The sequence below is a fragment of the Copadichromis virginalis genome, linkage group LG16 (genome assembly GCF_057382275.1).
Source record: "Copadichromis virginalis isolate Kocher_CV1m ecotype Utaka linkage group LG16, C_Virginalis_male_GT1.1, whole genome shotgun sequence".
NCBI lineage: Eukaryota > Metazoa > Chordata > Actinopteri > Cichliformes > Cichlidae > Copadichromis > Copadichromis virginalis.
In genome coordinates, this window is record NC_140633.1 from 17,933,356 (window position 1) to 17,952,444 (window position 19,089).

General features: G+C 40.5%; 1 protein-coding gene across 1 annotated transcript in view; it reads right to left on the bottom strand.

Annotated features, from left to right (window-relative positions):
- Positions 1-5,746: 5,746 nt before the first annotated feature.
- Positions 5,747-19,089, bottom strand: part of dachd (dachshund d) — a 93,138-nt gene continuing 79,795 nt past the window's right edge. The window contains exons 7-11 of the mRNA XM_085435670.1: positions 15,766-15,911; positions 13,488-13,635; positions 12,652-12,795; positions 11,476-11,544; positions 5,747-7,451 (exon numbers count right to left, since the gene is read on the bottom strand). Of these exons, the coding sequence (XP_085291796.1) occupies positions 7,414-7,451; positions 11,476-11,544; positions 12,652-12,795; positions 13,488-13,635; positions 15,766-15,911 (545 nt within the window). The 3' untranslated portion in view covers positions 5,747-7,413. The remainder of the gene's footprint in view (positions 7,452-11,475; positions 11,545-12,651; positions 12,796-13,487; positions 13,636-15,765; positions 15,912-19,089) is intronic.

Consider the following 19,089-nt stretch of genomic DNA (forward strand, 5'->3'; position numbering starts at 1 on the left):
TAGGCGGAGGTTTACCCTGGTGCAGGTGTGCCGCGGTCAGTTGAAAAATCCGCGAGTTTCTCTGTGAATTTCCCATTACATCGTGCTTGCTTGGAAGTTTAGGGTTTTTTTTCCGCTGTAAAAAGAAGTTTCCTTCCCATGCACAACGGACGCTAATGTTTTTGTCACTTTTTATGGAATCAAACTCAAAGTAAGGTCAGTACTTTCACGTTTTCAACGCTGCATGCTCATACTCTCTCCCACAATCGATATGTGATCCATTGTTGATCTGCACACAGCTGTTGTCACAAACGTCGCACTTGCTTACGTCACTGTCATGAGAGATTCTTGCAAGAAAATTCACGGTTTTAGTAAGGCAGTAATGCAGCGTTCCTACAGGAAAGTAACGGTAATCTAATTACCGTTTTTGCAATAGTAATCCCTTACTTTACTCGTTACTTGAAAAAAGTAATCGGATTACAGTAACGCGTTACAAGTAAATCAGTTATAGAAACCGAGGCTAGGCCTGTGTTAGATCATACTATCCAAGATAACAGTGATATAAACATTAAAATGATATAAAAATGTCATATCATGATATCGTTGCTATAGCAACATTAACATGTCTACACAACAAGACAACTATGAGCCAGGCATGTCTGACAGTGAGTAAGGATTTACTACCTAAACAGGGAGCCACTTCAACAAACTCCAACAAAGCAGAGTTTTGCAGAATATACAAGTAAACAGGATGAGCTGATGTTAGATGGGAATTACTGATGTGGTCATATGGTGGAAAACATGGCTTTAGCAGGTGGTTTAAAAGCTCTGTATCTTTAAGATTCACTATGTGACAATACTGATTTGTTAGTAGGTTAAGTTGCTTTAGTTATTGTTAAACTAAAGTATTACGCAGTTGTTTTATGTACTACTCAAAGAAAAATTAAAGGAATACTTCTTAATTACAAAATAGCATCAAGAGGGCATTGTCTCCATGCATACAAGCACGTGGAGCCCATCGAAACTGCTAAGTACCATTTTGAGTTGCTGCAATAAAATTAGTGAGAGAAGGATTATTTTTTCACTTTGTTTTCTGGAGTCTCTTTGAATTCCGCCCTCTGTAGGTTAATAATTTTCATTTGCACGAATCAATGCGGCATCCTTTTGTTCCTAACACATTAGCCAGTCAATTTGAAGATAGCTATTCAACACGATTGTTGTGATCTGGTGTGTTTTCAAAATGTTCCTTTCATTTTTTTAAGGAGTGTACCTATATTAAAATTTCAAGAACACTAACTAGGCTATGCTGTCTCACAGCTATTGCATTATAATGCTGTGCTTGTGTCAATGGATTCACACTTTGAATTAGGTAGTGTGTCATCAGTGACAGTAGCTCATTTAAAAAGAAGGATGGATAAGGCCCTTCATTTACTTATACTTATAATTTGGTGCTGCTTGCAAGCTGCAAACATCAGAACACTACATCATCATAAATATCATCATCATCATCACAGATTTTTTGGAAATATCGTGATATAATTTTGAAACCGTTCCTATATCTGGTTGTAAACACAAGCTCTAAAGTCAGTCATGTTAACATTAGTGTCTGTGGAAACTGACTGAACCAGCCTCAAGTGGCCATTCCAGAAAATGTAGTTTATGGCGTTTTGCACTGACTTAATTTTTCAGCCCAGGAGTTTTAATATGGTGCACATTGTCTGTAACTGCCTGTATCCAGTTAAGTTGAATATCAAAAGAATTTTAAGCTAGTGATGTATTATGACTTCCTTTAAAAGAAAAAAAAAAAAGTAACTGCAGTCATTAAATGTTGGACTTGAATATCTGTTCCTGTGTTTACAACATCAGAGGGTTTTTTCATCATGCATACACATATTTAAGCAAAAACCCTTATTTATTTTTCCTGGTGTTAACCCATTACCTCACCAGTACAACATAAGTCTGGCCCTCCACAATCCTTTAGTAAAAAATAAAATAAAGAAAAATACTCCATACAATGTTGCGCACATCACCCTTTTTTACCAACCTGGTCTGAGACCTTTCTCCATCACCTCACTGACATTAAGGTGGTGCTGTGTAGAGACATTTCCATTCAACAAACTTGTTGACATAGTTATCAGACATCAAAGAGCCTTGTGTCATTTTGAAAAGGCCTTATGAGAGTAATGGAGATGTTAAAGGCCGCGTTGGCCCCAAATATCACAAAAGGATGAGAGGATATGAGCACGCTTTGACTGAAGACTCAAAGGAAGGCATGATAGAAACATAGTTAAAAAAAAAAAATCTGAAATGCATTCACTAGAGAGAGGGGGGGAAGAGCTCGGCTTCATTTCCGCCTAAGAAGCGCAGAGTTAAAAGGTGGCCCCTGTACAAATGAAACTCAATTTCACGCCACATTATCCCTCCCTGTTCTCTTTCCTGGCTTTCATTTTCATTAAGACCAGAGACAATCATAAATTAATAATTACTGCCGAATGTCTAAGCACAGGCCGCCGTCCTACAGCCCTCCTCTCGCTTCTGTCGTCTTCCATGTTCATGCTTGCAAAATGTTAATTTAGGTAATGTGGCCTGGCCCTTGTCAGATAAAACTGTTTTGTAGTTTCACTAATGCATAATGGTCTATCTGATTAGGTGACATTAGTCCCATCTTTCAGATGATCAGCCTGCACCTTCCTAATGCCTCTCCACAGACTCCAGGTCACCACTGAGTTATCAAGAGACATGCAATATTACTGCCTTCACTAAATGGTCATCGCCTGGCTGGGATGATGAGCGAGGAATTAGTTGGGGTTAACTATGTAGTTGACACGACGTTGAAGCATAAATAAAGCTTCATTTCTCACTTGTGAAACTTTTCATCCTTTAAGTGCAAAAAAATCTGTTGCCGATCTTAAGCTAACCATGCAAGCACAAAACATCAACCAAGTCGCATTGTGACATTGGATGAACCAAAAGGATCATGCAAGAATAATCATGTGTTCATGATGTCTTCATGAGCGCATCGACACATTGAGCCAAGTAAGTAAAACACACAGCTCACAAGGCTTTCTGTGCTTTGAATATGCAATCAGCAGTGTGCTTTCCGCACTACGTTGAAGCAAAAAAAAGAAAAAAAGGCAACAGCACATCTATAATGCACATTTGGTATTTAAAGTCTTTGTGCCTCATGGTCATATTTGTACTGAATTGAATTTATTACAAAATGTGCAGTGATATGAAACATGTAGCTGCGGGGCCTTTTCTCTCACATGCAAGTGCAGGAAAATGCATCAGATAGAGAAATAAACAGAATATCTGAGTAATAGCTGAGAACAGCCCACATCTCAGAAGCTCACTGGAGGTGAGCAGAGTGAATCTTTCACTGCAGCGCAAAGAAGGAACCTTGGAGTCATTTGATGGATCAAGTGGACGTTATGCAAGTTTCTTTCAAACGATAGTGAACTTAAGTTTTTACTGAGTGGAGCGTTGACAGCCAGTGTGAGTCTGAACTCCACGAGAAGCATGGTTTCATGATTGATTGCCCACTGTGTGTCATATTGTTCTTTCAAGGTTGATTGAAACTTTAACCTCATTTTTAATAAAAAGAAGAAAAGCTTGAAATATTTTAGGCCTTGAATTTTTACAATGCAGCACTGAATTATGCAGCAATCAGTCAATTATTCATCTCTGTGGCTGTGTTATGGCCATGCTTTAAAAAGCATGCAAAATGGGAATGGGCCAAGCATGCTGTGTCAACACATTTCACTCAGAATTGCTTACTAGAGAAATTTGTCTTTCAATGTCGATTTTATATTTTTTATGTGCTTTAAGAGCTGTACCTGTTACAGTTACTTGAAAATAATCCCTGTGGATAGGTGTTGTGAATCAAAAACAAAAGCAATAAATCAAGAAAAGCTTGTACAAGCATCTAACTATTAATTGTTTTTATTCCGAACAAAAGTCCCATGGAATTTTTGTTCGTACAACTAAAAACTAAATGTAGTGCAGAATGTGTCAGGACATCCAGCTCCACATAAAAAAAAGAAATATTATCCAGGGTTGCTGCCTTCCTCTTGGTATTTTTAATTAAACAAGTCCCTTATTTAATGCTTTCCATTTTATATTTGTTCCTTCAAAATCCCCCCCCCCCCCCCCCCCCAAAAAAAAAAAAACAACAACAACAAAACATCAAAAAAGAGTGGTCCACTTATGACCACGGTTCCCTTTTGGTATTGTAGGCATGTACTTGTGTGTATGTGTGTGTGTTTCAAAATGGAACAGATGACAGGACAGGACAGATTCAAACCTACACCCCTGCAGTCTTTCAATATATGGTTACCAGGTGAGCTATGGCAGCAACTCAGGTGAAACACTTTAAATAAAGAATTACAGGAACCTGTATTTCCCTATCCGTAAATAAATAATCTGTTGTGACTAAGACCTATGTATTTTCTGTTATATTATATAAAAAGGGCATTTAAATAATATTTTCAATTTTGTTTTTGTTTCCTTAAAAAAAAGTGGTCCACTCATGAGCTGTGTAAAACAACGGTCCCCTTTTAGTACAGTAGGAGTGTACACTGTGTGTGTGTGTGTGTGTTTGTGTATGCGCAGCTACTTTGTTTCTCCTTGCAAGTGCATGGTCATTAGGTTTATTTTTATATTTATTTTTAAGGACAGTGGAGAGCAGACAGGAAACAGCAAGCGGAGGATGGCATGCAGAAAACAGCCCAGTGCAGACTCAAGCCTCGCAGGCATCTGCGATGCTTCAGCATATGGATCACCTACTCAACCAGGTGAGCTATAATGGCAATACAGGTGAAGTGCTTCTGTTAAATAATTACAGGAACCTGTATTTCCTCTAATTTTCTTGTGAAAAATGATCAAATGAGTAACCGATTGTGACTAATGACTAAAACCTGCGTCGCAGCCTCACGATTTGACAGCTTTCAAAAACTTTTAATGAATTTGTGCTTACCTCAGCTAGTACTTTAAGTGTGCAAAGGAAATTATTCCACTGTGGACACGACTGCGTCAGAAAGCATGCACACAAGGAAAACATATTATGCTGCCGAAACGTTGCCAATATCACACTCACAAAACAAAAAGGCAGCACGACTATAACAGCTTTATGATTTCTCAACAGCTCAGCGAGACCCCAAGTGCTTTTTAATGCGGATATTACGAAGCATGGCCATTCATCGTGCAGGGCTGGTTAAAGGGAGTGTTTTTGTTTATCATTTTAGGGCAATATATTGTGAATTAGCATCATACACACGGAAGTACACATGAAGTAATTTATTTACAGTGAGCTTGGTCACACCCTCATTTGCGTCTTTTATCTAAGATCAGCCTATGCATTAAACACACACACACACACAAGTCAAAGGGCACACTCGCACTTGCATCTGGAGTCAGTGAAAAGAAAGGAAATTGTACAGAAGTTATTCCCATCATCTGATTATACACATTTTTTTACTGCTTTAAAAAGCAAAGAACAATATGTTCATTCATTCTTAATACATAGAAAAGAGTTAAAAGTCTGAAGGCTGATTGTAAATGTCCCTAAAATGAACACAACTATACGACCTCAAAGAAAGCAGATGCCCCCATGTTTCCATAAAATCATGTTTGGGTATCGCAGTGGTAAAGATCTGTGTGTTTATGTTTCAGCAATATCAATGTGCAATCTGGAAATGTTACATCAGCGTATTGTGGGGCAACCGCTTCAAACACGTCAATGGCACAGAACCGTGTCACAAACATTGGGTTTATCATCAACATGTTAACTTTATTTGAATTTGAAATACAATGAGGAGATGATTCAAGAAGTTATATAAGTTATCAGTGACAACAGACACTCCATTGAGAACAAAAAAGAACAAACATTGTGAACATGGGACACTCTCCCTCCTCCTTCTTCTTCTCCTGATTATAACGCAAAAGGTCTAAACTGTTTTGCAGTTAAAGGACTGACATCAGTTTATGTCTTGAGAATATACACAGGTGTTTCAGCACCAAAACTCCAAAAGTCTTTAGGGAAAGTAACAGTAAAATTATGAATCTTTTCTTATCGGGATATCTTGAAACACTATAAAAAAAACTAAAATAAAAAAAGTGTATTTGTATAGGTCAAACAGGGATTAGAGCAATGTAATCAAATAGCGTTTAGATTTGAAAGGTTGCATCATGACTGATTGTTTTTCAAGCTGACACGACAATAATTCATCTTTTTTCTTCTTCTTTTTTTTTAAAAAACGCATCGAGAGGTGCTGATTTCTGAGTGTGCCTCATGACAAAAATGTACAGTAAATTCCAAGAAATATTACCTCTGTTACAAAGATTACAGTAGTATTGACAGCAAAAAAAACAAAACGAAAAAAACCCCTCATTTTTGAAAGTGAAACATTTGTTAATTATGTTTTTAAAATCATCCGGGCTTGAGTGAGTCAACCCTAGTATTTGTTCAGCACAATATAGGATTTATTAAATATCATAATTCCAGGACAAACATTTACATGCCTGCATGCTTTCTCACCAAAATGGCAGCTATAGGAAAGGATGACGGCTCAGAGATAGAACGAAACAAAACGGAAAAAAAAGAACAAAAAAACAAAACAAAAACTGAAGGTTTATATAAATGGCGGTATTGTTTGCCTAATAGTTCTACTGCATACACAATACCTCTTAACATTATATACACATACCTTATCAATCCACTCGGGTTCGACTGGAGTGAGTTTTTCCTATCAGCATCATCGGATCTCGTATGTACAACAAATGTAAAAAGGAAACTTGATTGTATTATCATCTAATTTAGAAAACATGAAAATCAAACATCAGTCGTCTTCTTCTTCTTTTGATGAACACATGGATAAACTCACGTTTCCCCTCCCTCCCCCTTCCCACCCCGCCCACACACAAAGGTTCATCTCGTTAGCTTCTCAAAATTCAATTTGAAATACAAAACAGAACTTCAGTCGGATTTCTTCTTCTTCTTCTTTTTTTTTTTTGAAGCTTTCTCGCTGGCTGAGATACAGTATAAAAATCTTCAGTGCTGTGAATTTATGAGTTATTACCAACCATGTACCATGGGTACATTTTTACTGTGCTCAATATATATGTTTATCCTTCACGTTGGCCAAGCTGTTGTGTCAAAACCTGCTTCGTCAAACTATTTCATAGTTGGCCTCTGCGATGAAAAAAAGACTCCTTATTCTACATTCAAACTCAACCTTGTCCAGCACTGGGGTGAACACAGCATGTCCATTGAACTCCTACAAGCAGCTTGACTTCCTTCCACTACTAAATCTGCCTGGATAAGGGCTCTCGAAAGTCTTCGTGAGTTTTCTTTTCTTTCTTTCTCCCCACCCCGCCCCCTTTTTTCTCGCTCTCTCTTTTTTTTTTTTTAAATTCCTCCAGCTCCTCGTGGCCTTATCAGTACATCACTGTGGTTTTCAAGAAAAGTCTTCCATCTGCAACAGAGAACACACAGAAGCCAAAGATTAGCCAACAGCTAACATCCCGCTGACGTAAAAAGCACTACTCAGGATGCGATTGTTGATGAAACCTAACTTTGAAATGTTGCCCTGTAGTCTTTCAATTTCAGCGGCACCGCTATGAATTCATAAACTGATTTGGGGATAAGATTAAGTTAGCAGCCATGACAAATATGATTAAATATCATGCAGACTTTTTACTTTATTACTTCCAACCACTACAAGAAACTTGGTGATATCAGAGGGAAAACACCAATACAAAGTGTGGCACGCTACATCAGCATAGATATATAAACACAGAGCGTACATGCATATTTTAATGCCAACAGTGTAAAAGCAGTTATAACAATGACGCACGAGACTCATCACACATATTTAACACATCTAAACTGATATCCTTGTTGAACATAATCCTGCACTTACGACGTAAGGTGCTCGCTAAGTGACATTTCCTGCATGGGAATGGTGTTTATTAGAAATGGCAGACATTCCATTGCTACGTTATCTCCAGACACCTCCAACCTAACGAGCTTTGTCCATTTCAGGCAAACACTCTTGTCTGAGTGTTCGCCTGAGCGAGCAGCGCTGCTCCGACACTGAGCTGGTAAAAGCATCTGTTAGGCACAGCTCAGGAGCATGTTTGACGTTTATTACCTTCACATTTCCTCTGCCGGAGAGTGCCACGGTAATGCCTTTAAGAAGCACACCTCTCCATGGCAGTGCGCCTAAATAATTCAATGTTAAAGAGAAACGCGCACAAAGGCGTTTAGCGGCGCGCGTTGTCGGACATGACACAAGCCGTGCAGGACATCAGAGACTGCGCTTGACTACTATTCCGCCGAGCCGCAGAGGATGCACCTGATTACGATGTCTTGGAAACAGAAGAGACAGCATTCACCTCCGCTAATTAAAAACATCCTATTGCTGTTATTTTAACACACATTTTTGGGGTGCTTTATTATCATCTATATGCTCATTACATTATCAATATTTTATCAATTAGTCCTGCCCTCCCTTTTAGGCTGTGTTTTATGAATTGTGCACAGACGGGGGAGACAACAAAAGCTTGTTGTGTGTATGAGTGTGTGTGTGTGTGTGTGTGTGTGTGTATGTACTGTGTGTTTGGGGAGGGGGGGAGGATGAGGGGTGTACAAACACACAGGCTAATTACCCAGCACTGCTGTAGGTCTCAAAGGCATTGCACTCTGGCTGCCTCTATTCAAGCAACAACCACTGAGTTCTGTGTAAAAGTCATTACAGCATGAATGCAGCAGTAGCAAGAACAGAAAGCCAAAGATGGAGGGGGGTGGGGGTGTTTGAATTTGTGCGAGTGTGTGTGTGGGGGGGTGTGGGTTAGGTATGCACAACTCGACGCACACATGCACACAAGCCCACAACAGCAGATCAAGCATCACCTCGCAGTCTGTCTGCCTGCCTGCCCAGCTTCACAGTTGGAGCAATTTATAGGGGTGTTAATGAAAACAAAGAGAATGCGATTATTTGATAGAGGATGACATTTAATACACTGTCGAGAGGGGCTTAAACATCGCGGCGTTTTGCTCCTGACAGATGAAATGATCACGAAAGCGGGGGGGGGGGGAGTGGGAGGTGGGAACTCGACAAACAAATCTCCCCGATTCAAATACTTCCTGAAATCGGCGCTGATATTAGCGCAAATGTTGAAACATCTGCTTTACACACGCGACGGGGGGGAAAAAAACCCCCGAAAGACTGGCGACGTTTTGACACGTTGTTTTATGAAAGGCTGTCTCATTATAATATGTTAAAACTTTTCGTATTTTTATATTCAAATCAAGATGAAAAGTTCATTAAAGAGAATAAATATTTCATTAGATGCTAAATAAAACAAAGGGAATTTTTGGCTTCTCTCAGCATAAAATTCCTTTGAAAGATTAATTAATACATGTAAATTATGCAAATTATGCCCATGCAAATATTTTATGAAGACAATTAAGGGATCCATTAATTACAGTCTTTTTTGCTTCAGTGACATTCATTCATTTAATTTTAATTTCACTTTAACTGTTTTGATGTTTAATCTTGCAACAAAGAACTTTATCTCCGCGCGCAGGGTCGTGTAAACTTGCCGAACACGTCGAGTGGGGAAGCGGCAGGGAACCAGAGAAGATACTGGAGGAAGATATTCGCGTGCGCACCGTTGCCAGGCAGTACTGGCGAGGTACAGTCCCAGTAGCTCGCCTGCCTGTGAAAAGAGCCACGCTCCCTCTTGGACCCGATTCAAAACACTGTAAAAGCAATTAATAAACACAGACTGTGTTAATATCGCAGAATTAGAGAAGTGTGACAAAAGACAAATAGAAATAATTAGTTCTCTAAAATTATGCCCTCATTATTTTTTTTTCCACCCCTCTCTCTCTCGCTCCCTCTCCCTCCCCGTTCGCCTCCCTGAGTTTGGAGTTGAGACTATACCCACACATTTCTCTCGGCTTTCATGCGAGTGATAGGCTTGTTTTTTTCCCCCTTCTGCTTGTGTAATTTATCAACATCATTTTTTGCCATTTGAGGTTAATTATACGGCGAGGCTTGCAGAGTAGAGAAGAGGAGACATGGGTGGCAGACAAATGCTTCTCTAATTGAACAAAACACAAAGTGCAGCCTGTTATTCGGTTTCCGCCTTCATTCCACTCTTCGAGGCAATGATCAGAGTGATTGAGAGACCACAAAAATTATATGCTCTACGCTCCCATCATGGTGTTTCGAACCGGGATTAGACGAGGAAAAATTATAATTTCGACCCCGACTTTACATCGCAGCAGGACAATGGCTGCTGTCACTTTAAGTGCAAAAGCTTTAACACATTGAATCTGACACAATTACATCACAAAGAGGCAGGCTCTTGACGAAAGTGTGAAATATTAGAAATTAAAGGGGGCTAAATATACTAATTTGGTATGAAATAGAGAGCTATAATTGCGCTGTATCTGGAAGTTATCTTTTAAATGATGACATATGGATTTCCCTTTTTTTTTTTCCTTTCTTTTTTTCGGGTGGGGTGGGTGGGGGCATCAAACTGTTTCAGATCCCCGCAGTGACTGAATGACATTTAATTAAGGAGAAGTCATTATTTCTCTTGCTACATTTCCTCTTATTTTTGCCCTTTCACAAAATATCAGTTCAAGTAGACTAATCATACATTAAAGAGTTAAAGGGACCTAACTTATTCACAAAACTGAACATTCCCCCACTTTTCACAGCAAATTACGTGCAGCATTTTCCTGGATAAATTGGGACCTCTCCCACTGATAAGGGCGGTTCTGAGCAGATGCAGCTGAGGCGTATTAAAGCATTACGTTCGAGTAATAATGAGGATATTCAACCTCTGTGAGGTGTCTTGTATCTGGGTAAACACAGATAGCAGACAGTCTACAGAGGTTATCGCTGGAGCGCCCTTCCCCAAACACATACTGCACCCCCAAGGCTAACAAACAAACAAACCATTAAAAATGTACAAGGCTTATTCATAAAATGGATTGATTTGCCCCGTTTATGACTATCAAAGGAGGGATTCCACTGCTTTTTGTGGTTTTATGACTCATTAATGCCGCCTGAGTTGTAAATAAACAACTTTTTTTTAAAGTCTTTTTTTTTTCCACGACCTTACAGCTTAGCTTTTTCGCTATTTTCCAGCTCTATCCCACGCGAGTTTTACCTCTTTCCCTAAAAGCATCACACCCACTAAAAGTCAAGAGAAAGAACAATATTATTTCTACAGAAAACCAATGATCTTGACCTAGTGCTGTGGCCCAGATGGTGAGCTGTATGTCTGAACAGCAGGCACAGAAACACTAATGTTCATAAACTGAAGCAGCGTGTGTGTGTGTGTGTGTGTGTGTGTGTGTGTGTGTGTGTGCAAAGGAGGGTGAGAGAGAAAGGGAGTGGGGGGACAACAGAGGAAGAGAGCAAAAGTGAGAGCCAGAGAAAGAGAGGGAGATTTATTGTCTCATCTGAGCCCCTGTACCTTGTATTGTCCTTTCAGCATCTGTTCTCCCACTGCTGCGGTCACTCTCCATCTCAGGGGTCAGAGATTCTGAGAGAAGAGAGGGATCACCGCCGTTAAACATCCCTGACATCCACCTATCACAATGCCACTTTCACAGCATCATTCATTCAAAACAAGAGACTAAGATGTCAATCTCTATCTAAGCCGCATGCGTCCCGTTTCTCGCTTTAATTACCAACAGTGTTTGGGAGGGTGGGAGAGAAAGAAAGAAATCCTTGATTTAACACTTTGAAATAACAATCTTTTAAACTAAAAACCCCAGCGTGGCTTGATGAAATAAAGCTAGCAAAGCAACGTTACACCTGCACCTAATATGAACAGTCGTGTTTTGATTTTTTTTTCTAATTGCCTTAATAACTCCATACTGCGCACCGCTAGTGGCAGACCAGTGAACTAATGATAAAAGAATGCCACTTTGATACGGCTGAGCTTGTGCATTAATGACTGACGCATTGAAGTGAACGTTTCTTTTACAAATGGAACTGGGCTTCTGCCAGCTTAGAGCTGTCAGATAAACACAGTGATCAATAATTGAGGAAATGTACTTGTACCTCAAAGGTGCTGGAAAGGTGTGCTTGTCTGTGTGATTACACCGGGATACATCCCTGTGTAGAGTACTCGTTAGAGCTGAAAACGTCAGCCAATCGGCTTGCAGATAGAGAGCAAAATAAATCATTTGGAACTATTTTGTTCATCAATTAATGCTGATGTTGTCTGTTCCAGCCTTCTAAACGCGTGTCATAGTCAGCGTAATGTATTTTGCCTCTGACAGAACAAAGGTAATCATGTAAAGATATGTCACCATGGATATTTTAGACATGTTAAATGACTAATCAATTAATCAAGAGGTAGATTAAATGATAATTGAAATGACTGGGTGCTGTAATAGTAGTAGAAGGACATAATGAGAACAGAAAGCAAATGTATAAGTTGACTGTGGGAAAGTTGCAGTTGAAATGAGATAGCAACTAAAAAATATTTGATGTGGATAAATAATAGATCATTTTTGTTTTGTTTTATCACTTTTCCTCGGGAAGAATTCCAGCATTTGATTTCTTTTCCTTATTTGTCCCTCTAAATTCCACACTTAAGTAGTCATGTACAGCAACACTGTCTCACTGTGGAGTGTCTGACCGTTGAGTGAGCGCATGCTGTCAGAGGGCGAGGGCTGCTTCAGGGTCTGCTCGGCCTGCTCTCTCCTTTTGGATTCATACTCCAGAGCTTCTTGGAGTTTCCTCTTGGCCTTCTTCTCCTTCTTCAGACGCTTCTGAATGATGGCTAAGACGAGGAAAAGACCACAGCGGGAAAATAAAATGAGCTCTGGGGCAAATTAGCGGTGCCTTATTTTCAAATGAAATGTGATTATCACCATACTCTAGCAGAAAGATGGTAATCTTTTTTTTTTAGTCAGTGTAGCACACTATTATGGAAAAGGGAAACTCAATTAATCCTAAATATTTTATTATATATAAAGATATTTCCTTAAAGAAGAGATTCTGAGTAAATACTCACTGTGACTTAGTAAACTGCTAGAGGGAATTAAAGCTAATTGAAAAATTTATTGGGATATTTTTCATGAGTTTCTCTCATTAAACATAAACGATACAGTTAGCATATGACTGTGATGCATTTTACATGAGACAGAGTAAATCTGTATCGAGTGTGTATTTCCAATTATGTTAACAGACTAAGAGGGGGAAAACCAGAGCTATGCTATCACATTATGTGCAGCCACAGAAGCACACAGAAGCTTATGTCTGCTTTAATCAGAAGCATTAAACATACATGGAGAATTGCTTATATACATTCAGGAGCGATCATATCTACATGAGCACAGGCCTGTGAAGTCTGAACATGAGAACACTGTACACAGTTGTGCACAAGCCCACCCACCTGCTCTCACTCTCTCTTACACACACACACACACACACACACACGGCTGACAGTGCCAGGCAGTCGTCAGGCAGTACCTCTGTTCTTCTGCTCCATGGCGAGCTGCTTCTCCAGAGTCTCCCTGAGCTCCCTCTCTCTGAACAGCTCCATTTTCAGCTCTGTCTTCTCCAGCTGCACCTGCTTCTCCTGAGCCCGCGCATTGTCAATTGCCACTTTGAGCAGGCCCTGCACACACGCACACGCATACAGAAACACACACCAATGAATATATACACAGCGAGATATACAGCAAAAAAGGGATGAGTGGGGGGGCAGAGAGAGAATGATGTGGTCTATTTAAGAGTTTCAAGATGAAGTGACAGCAAACCACACTGAAAGTATGTCACAGCAGCTCTTTGTACTGCCCACAGCGCTGAAGCAGAACACAGGGCCAAAAACTGACTGCTTCTACACGTTTCCTTTCAGTCAGACTGTCACCTGAACTAGCCTCTTACCCATGACGGTGCCTTTTAGTGCAACCTTTTGCTCCACAGCTCTGGGTACAGATCTACAAGAGTGTGGGGTAGTTATTTTCTTTCTTCTTCTTCTTTGTTTTGTTTTTTTTTAGATACAGAATACTGATGTGAGTGCTGCATATGTCTGACCCCTTTTGGTCAAAACTGTGAAATACAACTGTTGACAGCTTTAACAAGTTAGAGCTAAAGGAAGCAAACGTTAAGAAAAGGGAAGTTTGTCAGAAAAAGAAGAAAAACAGGAAACACTTGAGATGAATTTGGTTAAGTAGAGGGTAAACGATTACTATGGACAACACCAGCTTATTCTCTCTCTGCTGTAACTTTACAGACTTACACAGCACAGCGGGGGTTCATAATACGAACAAAAATGACAAGCAACTCATCATATACTCCTGACTGTCCTGAATTACATGTTGCACAGTTCCGTGCACGTATAGAAGTGGCACTTTCATCACAATTAGTCCCCATCCACATGCAATTATATCCAATGCACTGGGCTATAGCGTACTAATTGTTGATTCCTCTAACCCCAATTTATTCTAAGTTGCTTTATCTTAATTTTCTGCTTGGTTTCATTTTGTTGATTTGTATATAAATATTCAATGCGAAGATCATTATCAAAGATGACTTAGAGGAGTGTTGGGAGCTCGCAGTGGGTTTACTTGTGCCTTTCTAATTACCACGCAGAGCCAAAAGAGAAGCAGGACTCTGGTGCCAACGGTACAAGTGCAACGAGAAGGGCAGCAGCGTACACACATCATTACACTCAGACAGAAGGCAAATACATTCATCTTTCTGACTGAGGGTGTTTGAGTTGCAGCTTAAATGGAGTTCTGAGCAGATAGTGCTTAAGGTCTGCAAACTGTCCATTCAAATCTTCGTGTCATGAAGTTTTCTCGGACAAAGAAATTAGCTCTTACTCTGTAACACTGACTTATAGCATCAGAAGCCTTAATATTGCAGAGAAACTTAAACAGTAGAACATACTGACAGAGATTTTGTGAAGAGCTTTAAAGGTACAATAAGAAATGTTTTGAGGTTATTTATGTACATCGCCTTTCTGCCTGTAGCTAGACCTGCCACGTACATAGTACACTTTATAAGTTACTTTTAATTTAAAGATGACAAATTGCTCTTTCAAACTTTATATGACCACTTAACATTTTTACATTTGTATTTGCATCATTTCTTTTTTAATTTGTTCTCACTTCTTCACATCTTCACTTCATAATCATTCTTCACCTCATCTCCTGAACTGTGAAATGTGCTTATTTATTCCTAATATTGTTGCACTTATCACTGTCCTGAGACCCTCCTGTCTCCGGACACCTGACAACAAGCCGGCTAAACAACAACAGCAGGTTATAAGCTAACACTGTGGTACGGCGGTCACTGTAGCTAGGATTATGAACTTGAATTGGGAGGGATAAAACAATATTCAGTTGACTGCAATCTGCTGACATCTAGTGGTGACATTTTACGCACTGTACCTTTAAAAATCTATAAGAATTTCACATCCTTAATATGCTTGTCCCAGGCACATAGCTCTAGCTGTGAACATCGAAGCTCCACCCACCTACTGTTCAGTTTGCAAGGGCCAGCCAATCAGAAAAACTTTCTTAAAGGCAGTGAGGGTGAACTGTGGAATTCAACTAAGGCCCGCGACGAGATACAGTAAGTAAGGCTTAAAAAAAACTATAAATCCCGCAAAGCTGATCTAGTAGGGTGCAGCTGGAAACCTTTCCAGGCTTTTTTAAGTCTGACCACGTAGAGGCCCTCATATCTGAGGTCAAAGGTTCAACGCAAAGTTTACTACAAGAACACGAGTGAGCAACAATACCTGTATGTTGGTAAGGAGAGTCTCTATTGATGACAGGCCGTCTGGGAAGAGAAAAGGTGAAGGGAATCCCGGAGGCAGGGTCTGTCCAGCCAGTGACAACCGCTCGTAGCTATCTCTTGCTGTTGGAGTGCACATTGGGTTGTCCTCTGCAAAGAAAAACAGTAACAACAAAGACTGATTGATGATTACTAAAAGTTGCTCCACTTGAAAGTAAGTGGCCATATATGTAAGCAGCTTTTTTGTTGGTAAGCTAATACATATTGATCCTGAATCAAGTTGACCAGCAGCAATGGCTGGGCCTGTATTGATCTCTAGGAGCCAATCCCAGCTATCCTTTCCACTCAGAAATATAGTGGACAGATTGCTCCCTTGGACATTCCTTCATATTTTTTTGCCTCTTCTCTCAGCCTGAATGGTGGAGTTGAACAATATCAACCAGGACATAAATCCAGCTTCCCCCATTTAAGAGATGTCATGTGGACTCCAAAAAATCAGAAGCAGGCCAGCAGTTTGACCCCAGCGGCTTGGGCTTCCTTTATGTATGCACGCATGGGTGACTGTCAAACTTAAGATGACATCATCCTCCATTCATCACCGGCAGAAGGGTAGGGCCCTGCCATCTGCTGTCCAGCCTCTCCACCGGGCCTCAGAGGAGGAAGGAGGAGCTTTAGAGGGAGGGGAGAGAAAGCAGGAGGCAGAGCGGCAGAAACACGTACAGCCTGGTCAAACTAAAACAGTATGTCAGACAGTGCCGTTTGCTGCCCCATCAGATCTGACACATGTTTTTGCCCAGTGAGCTTTTTATCAAGCCAGGAATTTCTAAGTGTTACCATCTTGCAGAGAGACACTTTATTAAACACATCCAAGTCTAAAAAGGTCTCCACAGGAAGCCAGCTGTTTAATTGTTAATTTAATGAAAGGGGGGAAAAGTTTTATTTGTAATGTGGAACCCTGGCTGTGTTGTGCACAGCACCTCTCTGCTCTCATCCAGTATTCATATCTGTTTATGTGGCAGGCTGAATCTTGAACAAACAGCGAGCGGAGCTGAACAGCCCTGCCTCTCCCTCCCATCAATATTCACCAACGCCAGCCAAGTGCTGGGAACAGCTGGTCTTACATTAATTAGTTTAAAGTATTTATTTCACCCATCCTCAGAGCAGATTGAGCAAAAACATTGGAGATTATTTCAAGCATCTGCAAATGCCCTGGAAGCATCTCACCGCCAAAAGTCGAGTGTTAGGATTCACAGTTTAGGTTTGTAATTTGGAGATCTTTTTTTCCCCTTCTCCCCCCTTCTCTTCCTGAGTGGGGAAGATGGTGAAATATGCACCGCTGGTCCGTGGAGAGAGTAAACAACCTTTCTCCTTTTTCAGATGGAGTTCACTCCTGTTGATTAATTAGAATGGATGGTTGCCTAATGGATTAAAATTTGTTTATAATTTGACTTCATAAAAATAATGAATTGCCTACTTTTAAGAAGCCACTCCTGCGGTAATTTATTTTGTTTGGTGCAATCCTGTCTGCATTCCGAGGTGGGCGTCTGGGTTGAGATATAAAATGCACCCTCCCTTATACAGTGGCACGACATGAAAGTCCCATTTTATCTCAATAAAGTAACTAATCAAAGATCAAAAGCATTACAGTTGGCTCCAGCTCAGGTTGATATAGATGTATTGCGTGCATTATATGCATGCATCACCCACCTCCAATAAAATCTCCATAACAACTAGAGACGTTAGTAGACCTCGGGGAAAGGTCTGCTGTTGTAGCTTTGTAATTGATTTGTACTGTAGGCACTTTGTCCCTTATTTAGTGTTGGCATTAATCATAAATCATTGCTTTAACAAACTCCAGCTTCCCACTCAGCAGGCCTCCCCTCCAACACAATGTTGGATCACAGAGAATATTTGATGGCTTTGTTGCAGGGGAAACAACCTGTCATGCTCTGGGAAAAGCAAACAGCGTGTTTTGTTCGACAGACTCAAACTACCGTACAGCACCTCTTGTCAAATAACATTTCCACCAGGAGCTGCACATAAATAGTGGCATTTTCACACAAAAAAAAAAAAAAAAAAAAAAGGTGGGGGATTTGGGGGATCTAATAAGTGGCTAATTTCATCAATATAATCAAAAGTGGCTTAATGAAACTCAAATGTAAATTCCAATGAACACGATGTAAATCCGCTGGTTTCCTCTGCTTCCAGTGTTAAAGCGCCCCCAACTCCCCCACCCACCCACCCACCCAACATTTCTCTCTGTGCCTGGCTGCAAATGCTGGCACGTGTTTGCATGTTTATTTCTCACCATCGCTCCAGAATCATTGACTTCAACTTAATTACAGCGACAGGCGTTGGAGTGATGGGGGCCGGTGGAATGGAGTACTCTGTTTCCAGGTGATATTTCTGCACTAGCAAGGCTGCCAACAGCAGCTGTGACAGCCTCTTGTGCTTACCGTACGGTAAAGGTACAGTTAAGGCCCCCCGACTATGAAATACTGTGTGGAAAAACACTCGCAGGTCACCCCTGTCACAAATAACATTTCATGCACAACTGTTTCGGTGGATAATAGGAGCCACAAATAAAAATGGGACGCTGTAAATACAATGCATTCTGAATGAAATGCCATAATTTAAAACAACGTGTCCCCCCCACCACCGCCGCTGCCACCCTCCTCCCCTCTCCATCCTCCTCCTCCACCCTGTTCTCAATAGCTGCAGAGGGAGTCCTTGACAGTGTGCTAGCAATGATGAATCACCTATCCAGTTAATTTTCTCACTCCTCATGTGTTGTGCTGCTAAAACAGGGGCCCAGGAATTGACTTGACAAACTATGAATGTAAAAAATATCACTTGGAGGGATCTGGGCTTATCTCCAATTTACATGTTATTAGATTTGTGTTGCAAGCAGCACTTGGACCTCACAAAACTGAAGCAAAAAAGATGGGGCACATGATAACCAGAGATAAAACATGTCTAAAACTCACTTGAAAGCCTTTGAAACATTTGATGGAAAGTCGCAGGGAGTGGAGGGAAGCAGAGGAAACTGGCCTGATTTAAAATGTGACAGACACACATTGCAATCTGTGGTAAATCTAGAAGAAACCTTGGGAAATTTAGCTGCAATCTCTGGATAAATAGCTGTAATTGACCTTGGGAGTTGAAAATGTGCCATATGTTTCTGGTTTCTGTGTTTGAAACTGGGTCCCTCAGGACATTTCAGCTGAGTACTCACACGAAGGCAAGCGTGAGCAGGAGGAGAGGAAGATACGGGGGGGAAAAAAAGACACACAAAAAGAGTGAGCGAGAAAGAGGACAGAAGGATGCC